The 20288-nt window shown below is 31.0% G+C and overlaps 2 protein-coding genes across 2 annotated transcripts in view; one reads left to right on the forward strand and one right to left on the reverse strand.

The window, feature by feature from the left end:
- Nucleotides 1-10445, forward strand: LOC139526828 (GTPase IMAP family member 7-like). The gene is made up of 3 exons (XM_071321979.1): nucleotides 1-53; nucleotides 5429-5498; nucleotides 9374-10445. The coding sequence occupies exons 2-3, from the start codon at nucleotides 5468-5470 to the stop codon at nucleotides 10231-10233; spliced, it is 891 nt and encodes a 296-aa protein (XP_071178080.1). The 5' UTR covers nucleotides 1-53; nucleotides 5429-5467; the 3' UTR covers nucleotides 10234-10445.
- Nucleotides 10446-14432: 3987 nt separating this feature from the next.
- Nucleotides 14433-20288, reverse strand: part of LOC139528489 (glycosyltransferase 25 family member-like) — a 28001-nt gene continuing 22145 nt past the window's right edge. The window contains exons 4-8 of the mRNA XM_071324494.1: nucleotides 18804-18878; nucleotides 17733-17790; nucleotides 16578-16705; nucleotides 15585-15788; nucleotides 14433-14650 (exon numbers count right to left, since the gene is read on the reverse strand). Coding sequence (XP_071180595.1) covers nucleotides 14500-14650; nucleotides 15585-15788; nucleotides 16578-16705; nucleotides 17733-17790; nucleotides 18804-18878 — 616 coding nt within the window. The 3' untranslated portion in view covers nucleotides 14433-14499. The remainder of the gene's footprint in view (nucleotides 14651-15584; nucleotides 15789-16577; nucleotides 16706-17732; nucleotides 17791-18803; nucleotides 18879-20288) is intronic.

Raw genomic sequence — 20288 nt, forward strand, 5'->3', positions numbered from 1 at the left:
GCATTTAAATTTTGATTCAACAAACTTAATATCGATAGTTTGAAGGTATAAAGGTAAGAAATTTGACGGAAATATATTGCTTTTATAAGTTTTTATCTTAAGCATACTGTTTTGCAATGTTTTAGTTAACTGTTTTTACTTCCATACTGGGAAATGTTTTTAATTGCCCTTAACTTAGTTCTTCTTTTCTGGTAATCGTGTGCTGAATAACTATTTTATTTGCTGTTATTGTAATAAATAACACCATTATATCACTAATTAATGATAACAAAATTAATGCAATTTCAAATTTTAATCTGCTTTTAGTTCCAAAAAGAATGATAAAAATATCAAAATATAGCAATTTACCACAAACAGATTTCATATCTATTTAGAAATTGTTCACAATAATTTTTCCAAAGGAATGTTTGTTATAAAGAACAAAATACAGGTCTGCATGCGTACTTCAGATTCTGGACATGATTCTATTAGTGCACAGTGTTGTTTTCCTCTTATAGTTGATGTGTTATCCTCAGTTTACCAGCAGTATACTATTGTTACCTTAATTTTATCAAACATTTAAAACATTGTTGTGTCGACTTTCTATTGTTATACCCGTTCTTTATTTCAGTGATCGGGCTATCGTTCACCTGTAAGAAACTATTATGTTACCTTTTTCTGTCCAATATTTTAAGAGTAATTCTCCTCTTTCTTAACAATATTGGATAGCTGAAGGTAAAATAATTGATTTTTCAAGATCAATTCTGATACGAATTGTATTAGTTTCTTGGCAATGTACTTTCAAAATAGTTAATATATATACTTCACTTTTGTGTATATCTTAAAGGTTAACAAAAAAGAAAAGTAAAATAAAAAAATACTGAAAATTTAAAACGGAAAGTCCCTAATCAAATGATAAACTAGCAAATTTACCTGACCATATCGGGAAATAGGTATTTAGTCGGATCTTAACACGTACTTGTGATTTGTTTGAAGCCGGTTTTGATCAAAATAAACGAAGAAATGTATCAATTCAATATATTTCAGTGTTTGTTATTGATGTATCAAAAACATTGATGTACGAATATAATTTCATAAATTTGAAACGTTTAAAATGATTACATACCAATATAAAGAACCGTTCATTATTGTTGAAAAAGACTATGAATGAAAATCGAATTTTTTTATCTTCCCTTAATGATAAATTGATTTGGTAATGAACCAAAGTTATCTAATGGTAATCACAGAGAGGGACTAGCAAGCAATTTTTAATTGTAGCTTATTCAACGTTAAAACAATGTTCCACTATAAACGAATGTTACTTTATACAAATATAAGGACTTTGTTAGCTAAATCTACAAATTTTATTAGATATCATGATTTTTTATTGCAATAGATTAATATGCTAGATAAACTCATCAAACGAATGGACCACAACTGTTATATTCCTGACTTGGTACAGTCATTTTGAAATGAACAATGGTGGATTAAACCTGGTTTTATAGCGTAAACCTCTCACTAGTACGACAGTCGCTTCAACTTTCATTACATTGACAATGATGCGTAAACAAAATGTCACAAATAGGGGAACAACAACAACACGAACCCAATTAAAAACTGCGGGTTATTTCAGGTTCTCCGTGTAAGCAGATCCTACTCCACATGTAGCACTTGTAAATACATTGAATGCCATAATTATACACTATATACAGAAACAAAGATATGAACACCTTCATCAGTACAATGCTTTGTTTTGATAAAAAAAAAAAAAAAAAAAAAAAGAAAAAGCGCTTTTTACAAAGGGAAATCGAGAGATAGCAATATGTTTCGATAACATGAAAAAAAACACAAGTTAACATCCATACGCATAGAAACGAAATTTAAATGCTCTTAAGAGCATGTGACGCTCTCCATGGTTTATATGCATTTTCAACAAAGCACACTCTGAAACACTCATAACTGATGCGATGACCGGATAGAAAATGAGTCACGTTGTTGAAAGTTTTCATTTGACATCCAAATAAGTACACATTTTTTCTAAGAAAATTCAATGAATACAGGTCAATTCCATTGTGTGATAGGACTTGAATCACAAAGGTCACACGTCGACAAAAATGATCTTGAAGAATAATGCTTGAAAGATCCTTTTGTTATTTATAACTGAATAACTGATTTTTTTTTATCTTTAAACAATTACTTTAATTTTCGGGGCAAAACAAGTGCCTTATTGAACTTATTACTCTAATAAAAAGATGCACATTATCGCTACCAATGACAGAATTGAAGAAAAACTACTATTACGTAGGCCAAACAGTCCTAATAGCTTGCTTATCAGAGCAGTTTTGTCGTCAAACCTAACAGTTGCAGCGGAAGCATTATCATAGGAATAAACGATGTTAGACTTACAAAGAAAATACTGCATACCAAAACTTTTTTTGCAACGACTTACACAATATTTAGTTATGTAACTTGTAAGACAATGTTTATGTCCTTGGTAAATATGAAAGCCAGTAAGCCAACAGCTCAGATCAGTCCATTTAGAAACGAATGAATGACAACTGTAGTGAATATGACAAAAAACCTCATCAAAGATGATACAAAGCCTATAATGTGGTACTCAATGACAGCTGAAACGTCAACATGGCGAATACTCAAGTTAGCTTCAAAACCAATCTTTCATAAAGTAAATCTCAATTCTGACAAATCTGCGATTGAACTAGACATTTTTTAAGTTAATGTACTGATATGATCTGACAACGCTAAGTTAACATGTAACCGGGACCGGTTTATATTGATTTATATTTTTATTAAATGACCTTGCTACTGTCTTGTTGTTATGCATAAACGTTTGAATGGAATATCAATTTCTTCTGATATGCTTTTAAGAAAAATCAATAGAAAGATATTGGTTACACAGTTTATAGACAAACAGCTTATGTACATTACGTAGTTTAATACAGATATTCAAGTCATAAATATTCTATGTTCACAGGATATATCAAGTTCTATACTGCTTAAGAATGTAGCAAGCCGTGTTAAAGTTTGCGTGTATGATTGTATTGATAAACAATATTGACACGTGTTGAATTATCATATATAAAATTGTATTTCAAATTTGGTAATATATATAGGATATATTGTATAAACTACAAGAAATATTTAAACAACATGAACAAGTCGAATAAACTCAAATATTCATGTACAATTTCAGGGGGTCTTGATTTCTGTTTGACAGCTTTAGATAGAAAAAATGTGACATTTTCAACTGGCCTTTATCACTTCTGTTCTGGTACATGCATAACAAAAATGCTTTTCTGTGTAATGTCATCACTCTACTGTGTATTGGAGGAATATATAATTGGAAAGGGGTATGCAGAATATTTGCAAGTAAAACACTGTTGCTGCTAGGGACTTTATCTGTATTAAACAAATATCAGAGATACTGCTTTCCCTGGCCATGCGTAGTTTTTTAATATATCTAAATGCATTTTTTGACGGATAAACGATTTTCCGACAGAGTTGTATGTTGAGATAAAGTAATATGAGTTTTTTTAATAAATAAATAGTAACTATTTGTTTTTGTTTGTTTATCCAAATTCTGGTAAAAAATATAACATCTATATTTAAATGATATTTACCTCCTGGAGAGACAAAATTTACATGTACTATTTTTCTTATTATCATGCATTATGTTTGTGTATATTGTTTGTTTATATTGGAATGCCTCATGTGAATCATTTAGTGAAATGTAAAGTTTTAAAGTTTCGCACCTACATGTATCTGGTATCCGGGATGAAATAAGGTATCCGTACATATTTATATTTGTTCATGACATTATCAATGATTCAACTGAAAGATAATCGGACATTGATTGGCTAATATTTTTTTTTTTAAATAAATCACAAAATACTTAAAACTTCGAGGAAAATTAAAAAGGAAAGTACCTAATCAAATGGCAAAAACAAAAGCTCAAATACATCAACGAATGGATAAAAATTGTATATATGATGTTTATTTGTCATATTCCTGACTAGGTACTGGCATTTCTTATGTAAAAAAAATGGTGTATTAAACCTGGTTTTAAAGCTAGCTAAACTATGACAATCACATCAAATTTTATTTAATTGACAAAGGTGTGTAAACAAAAGAAAACAGACTAAAACTGTCAGAAAATGAGGTACATCTGTCTACACTTTTTTTTTAAATCTAAATCACCATAAAACCAAACAAATATGTAATTGGGAAGCACAAAATGGCACACAGACCAAGTATATAAGCATAAAAAGACGCAAGAAAACACAAATTTACCAAAGTACAATAACACAATGACGAGATGTTTTTTAACGTACAGAGCCATGTCATATATGTTTCAAATAAACATAAAAAGGTATAGACAAAGCACATTATCAAAAATGAAAGACAAGAATACAAAATTGTTTTACAATCGCCAAATAACGTTATTTTTAAGTTTGTGTTGTATTTTGTGCTGTTAAGAATACCCGTAATGATACATTCATTCCATCAATCCAGAAGTCATGGTCTCCGTTCACGATGTTTTAATAAATCATTGTGTTGATACTTTAATATTTTAACAAATACGAAGTTCAAAAACCTTCAATTAAAAGAAGTCCTCGGTGAGCAGAGATAACAAACTACTACTAAAAGTGCAAATAAAGACATGTGACATCAATTAATGCATAAAAATGGAGAACGTTTATATTAACTCACCTTCCTTCACACATACAAACAAACGATAAGTGTTTCCAAACATTTTATTAATTAAAGAAGCAGATAAAGTATTTTCAAATGCATGTTCCTTATTTAGAAAGTTGCTACCTTTGTCATCAAGATTTTTTCTTTATTTTCAAGGAATATATTTCAGAATATTTTCTTATGTATCACTTTAAACGATTTGTTTTCTTCAATTTGTTAATTTTCCTTTATTTGATGCTAAATGTGCAGTGATTTATTCTTCAAGAGTGTTAATTATACATGCTTGCCTTCATGTATACTTCAGATTTCAATGGTATTGTTGGAATGGGATAGTAAGTATTCCAAATAGAATACTGTATTACAATCACTTTCCTTATACAAATCATGTTTTAAGAAACAACTAAAGAGCAATAAATACATTTTATGCCTTTACATATTTTTGGTTTAAACTTGTCCTGATATGTATGCTACACCAACATTATTACGTCATGAAAACTATTTATTGTTTTGCTTTGACGCCTTACTGCGGAGTCATTTTTATAGTTAATCTTTGAGAGAAAATTTCCTACTTTATTTAAAATATTTAAATGAATTCTCTCTCAAAATCAAACCCAAAAAATAGCTTCAGCGTTATGACGTCGCCGAAAGAAGTTAAAGCAAATATAAGAATAGCCTTTCAATTATTTGACTAATATGTGTAAGTGAAATTTTACTTGGTACATTTCTAATATTTCAGAAAAAGTTCTGAACGGAATTTGAAGATAATTGAATTGAAATGGGCAATACATCTTCAAGTTCCTCTGCAGGTATGATACTTTAAGATTATACAATTCTAACTTTCTAGTCTTCGTAATCATTTATGATTCTTTCTATTCTTATGTTTGATTATCTTTGTTTTTACATAAGAATAGAAAGAATCATAATAACAACTACAAATAAAATGCATATAACAATATACGGTCAGAATTACAAATACAAAATCATCACTAAATACATGAATGCTGGATAAACAAATACCGTGACACTTTTTATAGTAATGCGAATATACACTCAGCAAAACAGTCATATTCGGGAATAGATGATGTTCGTTACTTAAAAGACCAGATGACATAAATGGTAAACCAGAATTTAAGACGTGTTAAAAATGTCATGCGTTAGTATAAACCTCGTATAAATCAACCAATTCGTGATGGTGTCCATAAATTTTACGGAAGGTCATTGTTAATCGTTCCTCCTCATAACTTTGTTGGAGCAGTTTCTGCGTAGGAAGCACACTCCTGTAAATGAATTCTGTTTAGTGTAAGTTAGCAATACACAGTTAGGACAAAAACTTAAAAGTTACACTCATAATTTTCAAACACCCTCTTTCCCCTCCTGTCTAACAAAGAAGGCTTAATATTTGTGTTATGCATGTATGTATTTATAGAAAGAGAATCTTCCATAAGTTTGATTTCTTATGGTCATAATGGGGAAATATTATCCCTTTTGGGTTTAACCATGGCAACAATCTGCATTTCTATGATACGAAATATATAGCAAAAAAGGGGAGTGAACATGTCACAAAAGTCTCCAAAATTTAGTCCAAAGGAAAATTTCAATCAATTACAGTGATACCTTTCCTGAAACCATAGGTTCATATCTATTAAGTGGTGAAAAAAATCATATGCATTTATGCTCGTTTTTCGATGAATTTGAATTGAAAAGATCGAGCGCAAAATCTTTCTTTATTTACACTATAATTTTTTATGGACCTATGGGCAGTACGGATAGGAAAATACGGACTGTCAAACAGATAAATGGCCTATAAAACATGCTAAAAACAATCTAAATGTTCATATAAACCCACTAAGAAGGCTATATTATCCTTCAATTATCTAAAAATCAATGTTATTGTACAAAAACTTTCATATTTAAAACATTCACTATGGCCAAAATGTGAAACTAAACTTCTAACTGTGTATTGCTACCTAAACACGTATCAACTGGGATATGTAAACACCATATGATTGGTTAGAGGGTATGTTAAGGACGCCATCACGAGTTGGTTGACCGTTATGGAATAACCATTACGCAGATGATATCGGATCAAGTCATTATGTTGTAACTACAATTATCTTCCCTTTTCACTAAATATTGTGATCTACCGAATTAGACTTTTAACCGGATTTGAAATACTATTCGCAACACGACGCAATACGACGAGTTTTCTATGTTTTGTTTTCTGTACTATTACTTGTATGTGTGTCTTTTTTTATCCATTGGGCTGTCAGTTTATTTTCAATCTATGAGTTTGACTATCCCTCTGGTATCTTTCGTCCCTCTTTTACTGGTGTTTCATCATGTGTAGATGTTTTATCTATATATTACTTTCAAGTTATCAAAACTTTAATTAGAAAATATTCATATTGTGATTTATTACAAAAGAGAAGAAATAAAAGTTTATACGAAAAATAGCATAATGTCATAATATAAATTTAGATATAAAGATGAAATGTTGTTGTTTGATGTGCAGTATGGGAAATTTGCAATTTCTGTTATCTCTTTTATTCAAATATTTATAAAATCACTTTGTAAAAGATAAATTGAGGTCAAGTATAGATACATTTTCAATGTTTTATTCGCAACAAAAGTAGGACAGAAAGATAGATACAAAACTGCATTTCTGTTTCAAATTTTTTTTTTGATAAACAAAAATATATATGTTCCAAACCAATGTTTGCACTTGTGTTGAATATCAAAACAAAATAATACTTTTAAACACTACTGCAAAAATGTAATTATGATAAAATTATTGTTTTCAAAGCAATCTGTCTTAAAAGACAGGCTTCTGTATGCATAGAAATATTAAAATGTGTAAGCTTTTTATCTAATAATGTTATTAAACGAACAATTTCGAACCATGTTTTTTTTCTTTAGAAATCAATTATTTCAAGAGGTTTCTCTTTCATGTTTAACATGTTTAAAAAAAAAAGTAAACAAATGAACTGTGACTTTTCAAAAACAGTAGTTTAATTAGAATAATTAATTCTTTATATGTACAACAGATTCACTTTTTTTTATTATACATGTATATAATAGTATGAATAAGGAATAATAATGAACAGAAAATAGTCTATATATGTAAAAACTAATGGCAATTATCTAATATACAAACCTTACAAACAATATAAATAATAAAGAGGGACGAAAGATACCAGAGATCCAACTTATAGATATAAAATAAACCGAAAACGCCATGGCTAAAATTAAAAAGACAAACAAACAAAAAACAGTACAGAAGACACAACATAGAAAACTAAAGACTAAGCAATACGAACCCCACCAAAATTTAGGGGCGTTCCCAGGTGCTCCGGAAGGGTAAGCAGATCCTGCTCCACATGTGGCATCCGCCGGGTTGCTTATGTTATTGCAAATTTGATAAATAGTCTTACTCGGTAGGTCACATTCGTGAAAAGGGGGGGTATTGTAGATACGACATAAGGAACATATCCGATACCATCTGTAAAACGGTTATTCCATAATGGTCAACCAACTCGTAATGAACTAACTTTACTAGCTATTTTGTTACCGGCAATGATGTTAAAGAGTATGAGTTATTATGTAATACATCTACCATTCAATGACGTTATTATGTCCAATAATCCTGCCAATACGGCATGATCTTAATTCCCTCAAAATTTCTATTGACTTAAAAAGACGAAGGGATTTACCACGTAAAGTGAAAATTCTTTTCATTTGATCTCTGTTCTGAATACCGTTAAACTGTCAGATTGAAATAATTTCAAAATATATACGTTTGGTAACATGCATTTATTTGCAGTTTACGAAAACAAGCAATGATCACTTTCATAGTTACATTATTTATCAATTCTTTTACAACACGAGACACGAATCCTAAAAATCGTCAAAATCCAACTTGACATTAATTATCCAGTATTTTCCAATTTTGAATTTTCGGAAAACAATCCTTGAACGATCTCGTTCGATTGACTAGAACAAGCGTACGCTGCCCGATACCGACTTCGCGAACCTTTACTATTAAGAATTGATAACTATATATTCGGTTAGAACATTCATTGAACACTTGAGTTTTATTAGGGGGATTCTAGTTTTTGACGGGAATCGTTATCGAACGGTGCATAACTATTTTTCTCAAATTTGGTCAATTGAGGCACGGCATTCAAACCAGAAAGTTAACGTAAACCCTGTGTAATTTTTTTGAAATATACAATAGACAATATATAATATTTCATAAACACATTTACATTGAATTGCCGTGGCATTAAATCTTGATCAATTGAAACAATTAACTAACACTTATTTAATTTGATCGACAGAAGTATTCAAACTCAAAAATGTGTGTATAAACATTTAAAAGTTGTTTTATCAATAGAATGGTAACATTCATTCAGAATAGTATATTCGGAGAAAGAAAAAGAGACAATTCATTCATTTTGAATAACACATTTGTTTTCATAATGTATCAAGTCTTGCATTTTAGTAAAGTTCTAAGACAATTAGTCAACTAGTTACAAAAATATATGTTAACGTTATACAATGTCGCGTTATTAGTGCCTATTTAAAAAAAATTACAATTTAAATCTTATGTGATATATTATTGCTTGATTTTAAGAAGTTAAATGTAACAGAAGATTAATAAATTCATTTAAATTTCTTGTAGGAATAGAAAATGAAGTACGAATAGTGATGATTGGGAAGACCGGAAGTGGTAAAAGTGCAACTGGTAATAGCATTCTCCAGAAAGAAGCTTTTGTTTCATTATCAAGTAGTTCGTCGTGTACAAAAAACTGCAGACGCGGCGAAAACATTTACGATACAGGGAGCAAAAAATACAATCTTGTTGTTGTCGATACTCCAGGATTATATGACACTAAGATGTCAAACGAAGAGATATCTAAGGAAATTGTCAAGTGCGTCGGAGTTAGCTCCCCAGGTCCACATGTTATCATATTTGTTGTGTCTCTTGCAGGTCGCTTTACTGAAGAAGAAGACGCAACTGCAATGCATTTCGTCAAACTGTTTGGAGAAAAACTAATGGATTATATGATTATTATTTTCAGCTACGGAGATAACATTCAAAAGGAAGATTCTATTGAAAAAAGAATAGCAAATGCACCGGATCCCCTCAAACACCTCGTAAAAAAATGTGGAAACAGGTGCGTGGTTTTCAATAATAAACTCGGATCAAAAGATAAAAAGAAGAAACAATTAAAAGTATTGATAGATGTTGTTGAAAAAATGATCGAAAACAATGGTAGGTCGTTTTATACTGACGAAATGTTCCAGGAGGCTGAGGAAGAACTGCAAAAGGGAATGGAAACTTTGAAGTTAGAAAATGAAACACTTCTGGCAGTTGATCTCCGTAAATCTGTGCGAAATCAAGTGGAAGAGGAAGGTAGTATGTTATCAAACATTGGTCACGGTATATTAACCGCTGGGCAAGGAATGGCAGCAGCAGCGATAGAGGCCACAGGAGTTCCTCGCCTTGTGAATGGTATTGCCAGCTGGTTTGGGCAATAGTATTGGACAAACTTTTTAAAAATTATTATGTTTAAAGGGTATCTTATATAAATCACTCGTGTATAGTGACGTAAGTCCATTATAGTGCACTTTATGTGTTTTCTTGGAAATCATTCGTGAAAACTTTCTCACTAAGTCTGTCTGTTTTTGTCTGTAGTGTTATCAAACATGCTATGTAAATAGTGCTTATTAGAAAATAAAACATAATAACGTATTTCAGGATTTTTCTTTAACCCATTATGGTATGGTAGCAAAGTATTCTTTTCCAATCCACATCAGTTACGATTGCTGGCATATAAAAGACAATAAAGTTAACGGCTGACAATCTTTTGCACCTGTAATGTGAACAGTCACTCGGTTTAAAAATTCTAAGATTGATAACCATACGAACTGTGAAATTGAGATGTTTTAGAAACTCTATACACAAATCAGAAGATTTATCTTAGATTATCTTAGAGAATTTTTACGAATGCACAAAATTCACAATTTTCAAATTTTTAAATATGAATTCCTGATCAGATCTATATGTTAAGGACCCCCAGTGGCAATAAGCTGTACCGCTTTAATTGGTGGGATATAATTGATAATGTATTAATATCTCCATAATTTTATGCGTTCTTATTTATTATTGATATTCTGGTATTTTTGTCATATTTTCAGGTACCGCGAATGCAGTTGATAATTTAACTTAAAAAATTCTATATTTTAATCAAAAAGTTAAAACACACTGAAAGCGCTCAAACACATATAAATCAAACGCTATGATAACTGTTGTAAAATTGTCACATGAATAAAATAGGATGATGGTTGAGAAGTCACAAAACTATGCGGTATCGGCTTTGCTCATTGTCGAAGGCCGTCCGGTGACCTATAGTTGTTCTGTGTCGTTTTGGTCTCTTGTACAGATTTGTCTCATTGACAATCATACCACATCTTTTGTGTTTTTTATATTTACCCCCATTGCATTTTTTGAGAATGTTAATTTTAGACCCTTGATTTCGACAAGTGAAAAGTTTTAGACAAGTATCTAGTTACCTCATATGTTTACAAGACATTTATCTATGATCTTAATCACTTAAATATGACCATTGCTGTAACTAGGAAGCTGAACATACCAACACAATGTCATGGGACAAACGAGGTAACAAAGTTGTCACTAAAGGAAACAGAGCACACTGAGCTTCATACGAATAAATGTTGGATCCTGTCCAGAGTAAGTCAAGAAACAAGCAAAAAACCCTTTTATCTTGTCCATGTTCGACCTCACCTTGAAAACGCTTGCAGTGCATGGAACCCTTACTTAAAAAATCATCCATAACCCCAGATTGAGATGGTCCAGGGCTGTGCTTCACGCTTTATCAAAAGCAATAACTCAAGAGAGCCTGGAACATTTACAACACTTTAAAAAGAATTAAACCTGACACAACAAGAAAGCAGAAGACAAATAGCATGTATAAAGCTCTTTTATAAAGCTTTGCACACATTTTAAAATCAAGAAGTACTTCAAGTCTCCATCAATCGAAAACTAAACAAATACGTACAAATCAGGCCAAATGATATCTACAAGTTCAGAGACTAGAATAAACTAACCGACGAACTACTAGAGATTGAGAGTTGAGGAATTCAAGACCAAACTCACCAAGCTTCTCTGTAGTGACTAACCAACAAGAACAAACTATAGATGTTATATGTTACCATAACATGTACATAAATTTTTAGCACAATTTGGAACTATTGTCTATTAAATGTGGTATACATTTTTTTTTGTTATATTGGTAGACGTCAATCTAAAATTTATAATTTAGCGACGGGTCAAAGAACCTTTTTAGAGTGACGATATAGCTTTGCAGCTAAGTCGTATATGTAGATGCGAATGTAACTGCAAAATTTATATTGCAAAATCATTCATTTTTCACATTTTTATGAAAGAGGGACGATAGATACCAAAGGGACAGTCAAACTCATAAATCTAAAACAAACTGACAACGCCATGGCTAAACATGAAAAAGACGAAAAAATAACAGCACACATGACACAACATAGAAAACTAAAGAATAAACAACACGAACCCCACCAAAAAACTAGGGGTGATCTCAGGTGCTCCGGAAGGGTAAGCAGATCCTATGACGTACGAAAACATATGATCGGACGATCATTATATGAATATATACCGTCTAGAATACAATCTGTCGATACTTATCAGTTGGAATTGCACAAAATAATGATTTTATATTCCGTCTTCACTTTAAACCATTGGAATTGCCCTGACAAATATTTTAATCTTCGATAAATGAATTGTATACAAGTTGTTATTAGTATTGAGTACGACTACTCTCGGATACAGGCTCTTTTTTATTTAAAAGAAGACATTATTGTTTTATAAACTGAATGTGACTTTTCCCTTTGTAATACTGGTTACTTCAAGCATTCCTGTCAAGTTTGGTCATAATCAGTTCCATAGTTAAAGAAAAATCTAGTATAATGAAAGACAACATCTACAGCTGTTCGACCAAAACACTTCTTCGACAAATCCAAACTAAGCCGATTCAAGATAGACTATAGTGTGGACAAATAAATGATCAAATATTTACCTCATCTGCTTACAAACAATTAAATAGGATTCACAAGATGATTTTAGGAAGATAAATACCACTTGTGGACTTCTTAGTCCTCTTTATAAGGGTCTTTTGGTCAATTTACACCTCTCATCTCCTCAAAATTTCAACTTTTCAGGCCAATAAATAAAAATAATGGGGTACTTTCACTCATTTATCATAGAAATGTTATACAAAATAAGTAATTAAAGTATTCACGCAGAATGAACAATCCATATAAAAGTTTACTGTCTCCAAGGAGGTTTCAACTAGTCCTTACGTAAAAAATAAATTTACACCGCGTTCCAGAGAAGGACATAAAAGCTTCTCTTTTAGTGAATAATTTGTTGTTACAGCATTCAAAATAATTTCATTTACTTATAGCTATATATTTATTAAAGTGTTTCCTAGGAAAATTTTCTATCATAGCAGAATATACATATTTAAAAAAAGGAGAAAAAGCTCCCCAAAACACTTAGTATGGCTTGTTCTGTCAACTGAATATTCATGGTACAGTCCTATTTCAAGGATATTTTCTCATAAAATTTGTTGTGGAGACTCAATCCACTCAGAATTTTGGTTTTTTTGTTGTAATATTTCACTTAAATAGCAAGACATTTTCACACATGAAAGTATTTACAAGTTCAAAGATGCGTGTACAGCTTCCCATATTAGGTGTTTCAAATAAAGAAATACTTGGCATAAGTAAAGTTTTATCCTGTCAAGTACTATAGAAAAAAAAATTCATATAACATTTCATTGCATACAAGAAAAGAACCATCACTGGAAGTTAACCAATAAAATTTCCCCCCTTAACTAACCTGTGTACAGGGTTTAGGAACCATGTAACTTCAAGTTAACAAATATTCTATAGAAACCCTAAATAAAAAACAATAGTGATTTGAAATACCCAACACATATGTTTATGAAACAGAAATGTTTAACTGTAATAAAATGTAGGATTAATTACCTACAACTGTCAAATTCAAGGGAATAATTTTTTTCGACCTATACAACCGGATGTGACGTACAATGAATTGGTGGTATTACACCTTAAGTCTGTAATTATTTTTCTGTGTGTGTGTTTGATATCTATCTGATAGTTTTTCGTTTATTTTAATCATAAATCAGGCTGTTTCTCTTCTCATTTGATGTTTTTTTTTTTCTCTTTTTTTCGGGTATTTTATAGCTTGATTTGGGTATGGGGTGTCCTTACGCTTCAAGCCACACGGTGATCTATACTCAGTAACCTTAAAGCTTTATGTCATTTAGATTTGGGTGGAAATTTTTCTCACTTACAATAATACTAAGAACATTCAATACCAATTTAAACTAATTAATAAGGGTTTATACAAAACGTAGTTAGGGAGCTATCATTTGAATTTTAAAGGATTCAAGGATTAAGAATGTTGTACTTTATTTTATGTAAGTTGTAATCTCTGTCCTGCCTTTTTATCTGTCACTTTATTTGGTCTTGTCCTTTTATTATTTTATCTTTATTGTAATAAATACATTGTTATCGTGCCTTTATTTTTATGAAAGGTTGTAAGAAGATACAGGTAACAATACAATTTTGCGAACTTCACTGAGCAAATAACAAAAACATTGTAATTGGCAGAAACATTTTATTGAAAACATCGAAAAAATTGCAATGTGATACACAAATTAAGTATCAAGTTTCCAAGGTAGAAGCAATTTTGCGAGAGTCTTCAGTATCCGATATGTATTTGGTCTCCCCGAACCACCATGACGGATAAATTAACAAAGGATTGGTGGCAACAGCTTTCAAATCATTTGGGTAAAATAGTTTCTTCCATTCTTCCCTGAAAAAAAGGATTTTGTTCTATAAATTAATAATAAATTCAATAAGTTTTAGACTTCGATGCACGATATGTTTTTAATTATATAGTTGTTATTGGCTTTTAACTAGCTGATAGTAACTACAAGTACTCTCATGTCTGTATTTGGTCTTCCTTTTGTGAGATGCATAATTAAGTACTCGTTCACGTCCACTCTATGTTTTTGTTAGATGTATTTCGATTTGTATCCATCTTATGAGTAAAGACTTTTTAAACTGATTTTTAAAGTTTGTTCATATTCTGTTTAAAGAGGGTTGGTGTCTTCAACCCCGCAATACTTTGTTTATTCCTGTTCCAAGTCAGGTACCTGTAATTCATTGGATGTTGTTTGTGTTTGTGTAATATGTTTGTTTTTCGTTCACGATTTTGTAAATCGTTTTTGATAAGAATATAATTACAAGTAATATAGACGTACATATGTTTTGAAGCTCAAATTGACAACTGGGAATGTTTCAAAGATACAACAACACAACCAAAGAGCAGAAACACCACCAATGGGTCTTCAACACAGCAAGAAAATCCCGCACCCGAAGGCGGGATTTAGCTGACTTCTAAATAAAATGTATACTAGTTGATTAGTTGTTTATTTTAAGAAAAATAAGAGCTTATTCGTATAACAATAAACTCATCATAGATTCTTTTTTTACGCAGACGCGCGTGTCGTGTACAGAAGATTTAGTCTCATCAGTAACGCTCGCATAAAGGAGTTTAAAAAGTCAAAATAGAACGAAGTTAAAGAGACCATTGATGACCCAAACAATTTTATCAAGTTTTGCCCAAAGAAGCTAAGTTTATCTATTACTATGGTAGAAAATGCAAAGTTGAGTAAACAGTTAATTTAATGACTATGTCCATTTCAATCATTTTTGTCAATACTTGTTATTATTAAATTTCTTACATTGGATGTCTGTTGTACATAATTGGTATCAACTCGTCGGTTGGAACTAGTTTCTGTAATGGTTTCTGCTTCAGTATCTTTTTCGCACCTTTTCTTGTGATTGCATACGCTAACGCCCAATAGGAAAAATCTGGCCACATCGCAAAATGCGTTCCATCCACATATTTATCAGCAGTTGCATTCATGGGCTTGCGTCCCAAAAATCTACAACAAATCAATTATTTAGTATACAGAAAAAAAAATCGACCATCCTAACACATTTTAGCAATTTGGTTGTAAGTAATAGAGAAGGTCGAATTAAATGACGCAAATTATCTTCGTTTATGTAAGTTATAGTTACGTTGATTACTAAGACTGAACTAAAGAGTAAGCTATTAATATTCAATTTATGAAGTCTCTAGTCGAGTCAAAGGATCAGAGTTGTCTTGCTTAATTGAACGACAAATTGTTGAAATTCGATAGCATGTTTTTATGTGTTGAGAAATTTTAACTTATGACCAGTGCATGATTGGATTACATCTTTCTCATTGGTCAATGATCTTGCGAGGTCAGCACGATTTCACATGTAAGTGTCGTGTGGTCACTTCCTTTTATCATCAGCATTTGATGTGTTAACTTGTAATTCTTATCAAAATATTTGTGAAAAATTCCCATCCTCATACCTCCATTAATGTTATCTGTAAAGTAGATATGTATATAAGTTTATTTGGGTTGTGTGTGCAGCTTTTTCTCCCCACCTTTGCTATTTTTTGTTATCTATTCAATTGATATGATATTAGTTAATGTTATTTCGTATTAATAATGTTGTATTATTTCATATTAATAATGTTGTATTATTTCATATTAAACATGAAGTTTTATGTCAAATGTTTGATTTGCAAAATGTACATTTCTTGAATTTTATGATTTTGAATAAATGTGTATACATATGTTTATGGTATCCAGCTGTCTGTCTTAAATTATTTTCGTTTATCTTGGACCAATAATACTCACAAAAGATCCCAATCAGGTACAAACTCTTCTATATCGGCAAACGACCTTGACAATTGTTTGCGAAACATAGGAACGAATTGCGCGTCATCTTCTAGTATAAGAACTCTTTGGTAATTTTTAACTACCATCTATGAATAATAAAAAGAAATGTTATGTTAAATAACACTTTTTTACTTTCCAATTTCGAAATCGATTTATCGTTATCGAACTGTAGTAATATTTTGAATGCACGCTTTTAACTAGTGTTAAGTTAGATTCAATTTGATCTGTTATGTTCCCTTATTTTAAAATTTAATTTGAATGCTCAACAACTATTAAAACTTAATTTTGCGGAATAATTCATCAAATTTAAGCTAAGAATTATATACACCAAATTTGCATATAAATAAAGGAAATAGAACTAAACCACTTTTAAATAGCTATACATGTATTTCAATTAACCAATAACTAATCTCGGTAATGAAGTAAAACCGAGCGAGAACCATCAACTATTAGTGGTAATAGGGACAACAGAAACTCTGAACTACAACAAAATCGAACGCCAAAATACATAGCATCGTACTCATGGTAAACAAAAAAATACTTGTAAGAGAGGTAACTTTGAATTCAGGTTCAAAATGTATAGATCGATGCAACTACACAGAGACAAAATAATTGTGTTATGTTAAAGGCATGTTTCTACATAACACACGTGACCTTTATTGATGACTTCCAATAAACATTTTATTGGGGTATTTTGGTAATATTAAGCTTTCTATGATAATATATTGTTATATTTCGACCCTAACAGTTAAATAAAATACTTTTTTTTCAAAATAGGAGCACAAAAATCAGCACTTTTTAAGTGTCAACAACTGTTAAAGAAAGCCAAACGTACGCGATCTTTCAGACAAAATTTTCAATTCAATATATCTAAGGCCAAATATTCATTCCAAGCAGAAGCACAATATCTATTAATAACATTAACGGTACCAATTTTCCTGCACCAGATGCACATTTCGACAATACATGTCTCTTCAGTGATGCTCGTGGCCAAAATATTTGAAATCTAAAGTTTATATAAAAAATGAAGAGCTATAATCCAAAAGGTCCAAAAAGTATAGCCAAATCCGTGAAAAGAATCAGAGCTTTGCATGAGGGTGAAAATTAACTTACATCTTCCAATATATAATAATGAGTAAGTGCACATCCAATTTCACCATAGGTCATATTCCTACAATGAAATATATAAAACACGAATGAAAAGTTAAGGCATGCAAGGCTTTCTAAAACACAACAACTGTAGGTAGTGTGTGTCGAGTATCAAGCGTTTTTTTCCGAAGGTGAGAAACTATGGAAAAGATCAGATACGTCATACCCGTGTCATTAAAATCGATTGCAGACAAATACATTCCAGATTGGTTTGTAAGAAAACAGGTCATCAGACACACACAATCTTCCCAAATATAATTTGATCTACTTTAATATATCACCGCTAGAAAAATGGTTGCCACTTGGACATATATAATTATTGCTATTTTGTGCATTTTTCCTTTGATCTTTTTTTGTGATAATTTTTCATATCATGCTACTCGATGAAAAATTATCGCTAGAAACTTAGGATGCACGTTTCGTTTCTTATGAAATTGACATGAAATTGACAACCTCGTCATAAGTAAAATAGCGATCAACAGATTATTGTTGGTACCTGCTCAAGCGAGAAAATCAATCTCGTTGAGATGATCAACGACAATCCATTATTCTATAAAATGCTAGTATATATGATGACATACCTTTTAAAGTAATCGTCCAATACCTAATTCTCATCACTACATCGAGTGTGATACATTATTTATATTTAGACTTTTAAATTTTAAATTGTTGATAAATATTGTATTGTAAGCGATTTGCTAGTTGGATATGTTACTCGTATGACTGTAAGAAAATATGCAGACCAATTTACCTGTTTAATGCTTCATTTCAATTGATCTAAAAAAACGACGAGTTCTTTTTATGTGACGTTATCGATCATGGTCGCCGTTTTCCAATGGGTCACAAGAGGTATTTCACAGGAAAGCAAGACCACTTGACATCATAATCAAATTTAAACTATTGAAGAAATGAGATCAAACAAACTTCACTATCATTCTTTCTAGGATACAACCTTCGTGAAACTTTTTATAATTACCTGTGCCTATTTTCATCAACTATATACTACTAAAGATTGTATGATAGTGTATACGTTACCTATTTTGATATATATCCGAATAGCCTTGTAATATTTGTACTCCAAGTTTGTCCAGTTTTTCAGTATTCAAATTTCTATTAATTATATTAAAAAAAAACACATCTTACATCGTACATGCATATGGCACTGTTTGATAAATATCACTTTGCAAATTGATTCATTGATATAAGACTATCGTGTCTTATGTTTATCTGGACCAAAATGATGTACATTTATACTAAATGCAATTAAGATCTTTTTGTTGTGTTTTGAATTCTTATTTTCTGTAAGGTGATATGGATACAGTTGATTTTCTAATGTTATAAAAAGAGTTAGCTGTTGGTAATTCAAGTTACTTTTATTGAAATTCGTCAGTTAATCATCTAATGATACTATTTTTGAATAGAAATGTTTTATCCCTAAAACAAGTATTAGCAAAAACATGTCGGTTGATTATTTTTGGGGGTAAAATTTCATTTCTGTAAATAATGAAGAAAAATCCCTGTTAAGAATGAATGGTAGATTGGTAACATCAGTATTATATTAAAGGCTCCAATATCATCGACGTTACAAAAGTACAGTTCAACCTGAAATTTACTATAGTGTTATGTTGAAAATTCTGTATGAAAGAAAGGCCAGCTTATATGTGCAAGAATACTGATATAGATATACGAAACTGTGGCATGTGGCCAATGAAAAAGTAAAATCACAAAAATACTGAACTCAGAGGAAAATTCAAAACGGAAAGTCCCTAATCAGATGGCAAAATAAAAAGTGAGACAAATTTCAGGTTGCTTATTTCTTTAAATGACACCTATTGGAATGATAACTGGAGTATAGATATAAGGTAATTTGACCTTTTGATTCATACTTTAATCATCTTTAGTCTCATAATTACAAAATGTATGCAAGAAGAATTACCTAAAAAATAAGTCAAGAGAAGTTAAGTAAATATCAATTTATGGCACAGTTAATTAGAAAGATTTATTGGGCAGCTTTTGTTAGGTATCACTAGTAGCACGATTTCAGTCTGAAACGGTCATTTTGGTCTGATCGTATCTTAATTGACTGGATTTACCGCTAGAGGAAAACGTCAAGATTTGTCAGTTCGTTAAGTCTCCATTCGGATCGATAGTCTCATTAGGTAAATTAGTCCCGTTAAGGCATGTCAAGATATTTAAGACTGTATCTTCTAGCGAGCTGTTTAGATCCGTTAAGACCGTGTCAGACCAAAACAGACCATGGATACAAACTGACGTCAAGATGTTGTCAGACCGTGTCCAGTCGTGTTCAGATTTTAATAATTTGGACACAAAACGAGTGAAACTTTCCCATTATTTATCAGGGGTTGCTCCCCTTTCAAGAATAAAATAAAACTGTGAAAGAAGACGATTTTTTTAACTGAAAGTCTACCACGTCCCCTTAATCATGTTATTTAAATAAAACAAATATTCAATTTGAATTCTAACTTCTTCTTATTTAATTATTTAACACTGTTTTATAAT

The sequence above is a fragment of the Mytilus edulis genome, chromosome 6, assembly GCF_963676685.1.
Source record: "Mytilus edulis chromosome 6, xbMytEdul2.2, whole genome shotgun sequence".
NCBI lineage: Eukaryota > Metazoa > Mollusca > Bivalvia > Mytilida > Mytilidae > Mytilus > Mytilus edulis.

Bases quoted from the DNA above. Each gene is read 5' to 3' on its own strand.
- LOC139526828 (XM_071321979.1), top strand. From the start codon at position 5,468: ATGGGCAATACATCTTCAAGTTCCTCTGCAG. The intron at 5,499-9,373 runs GTATGATACTTT...AATTTCTTGTAG, and splicing joins ATCTTCAAGTTCCTCTGCAG to GAATAGAAAATGAAGTACGA.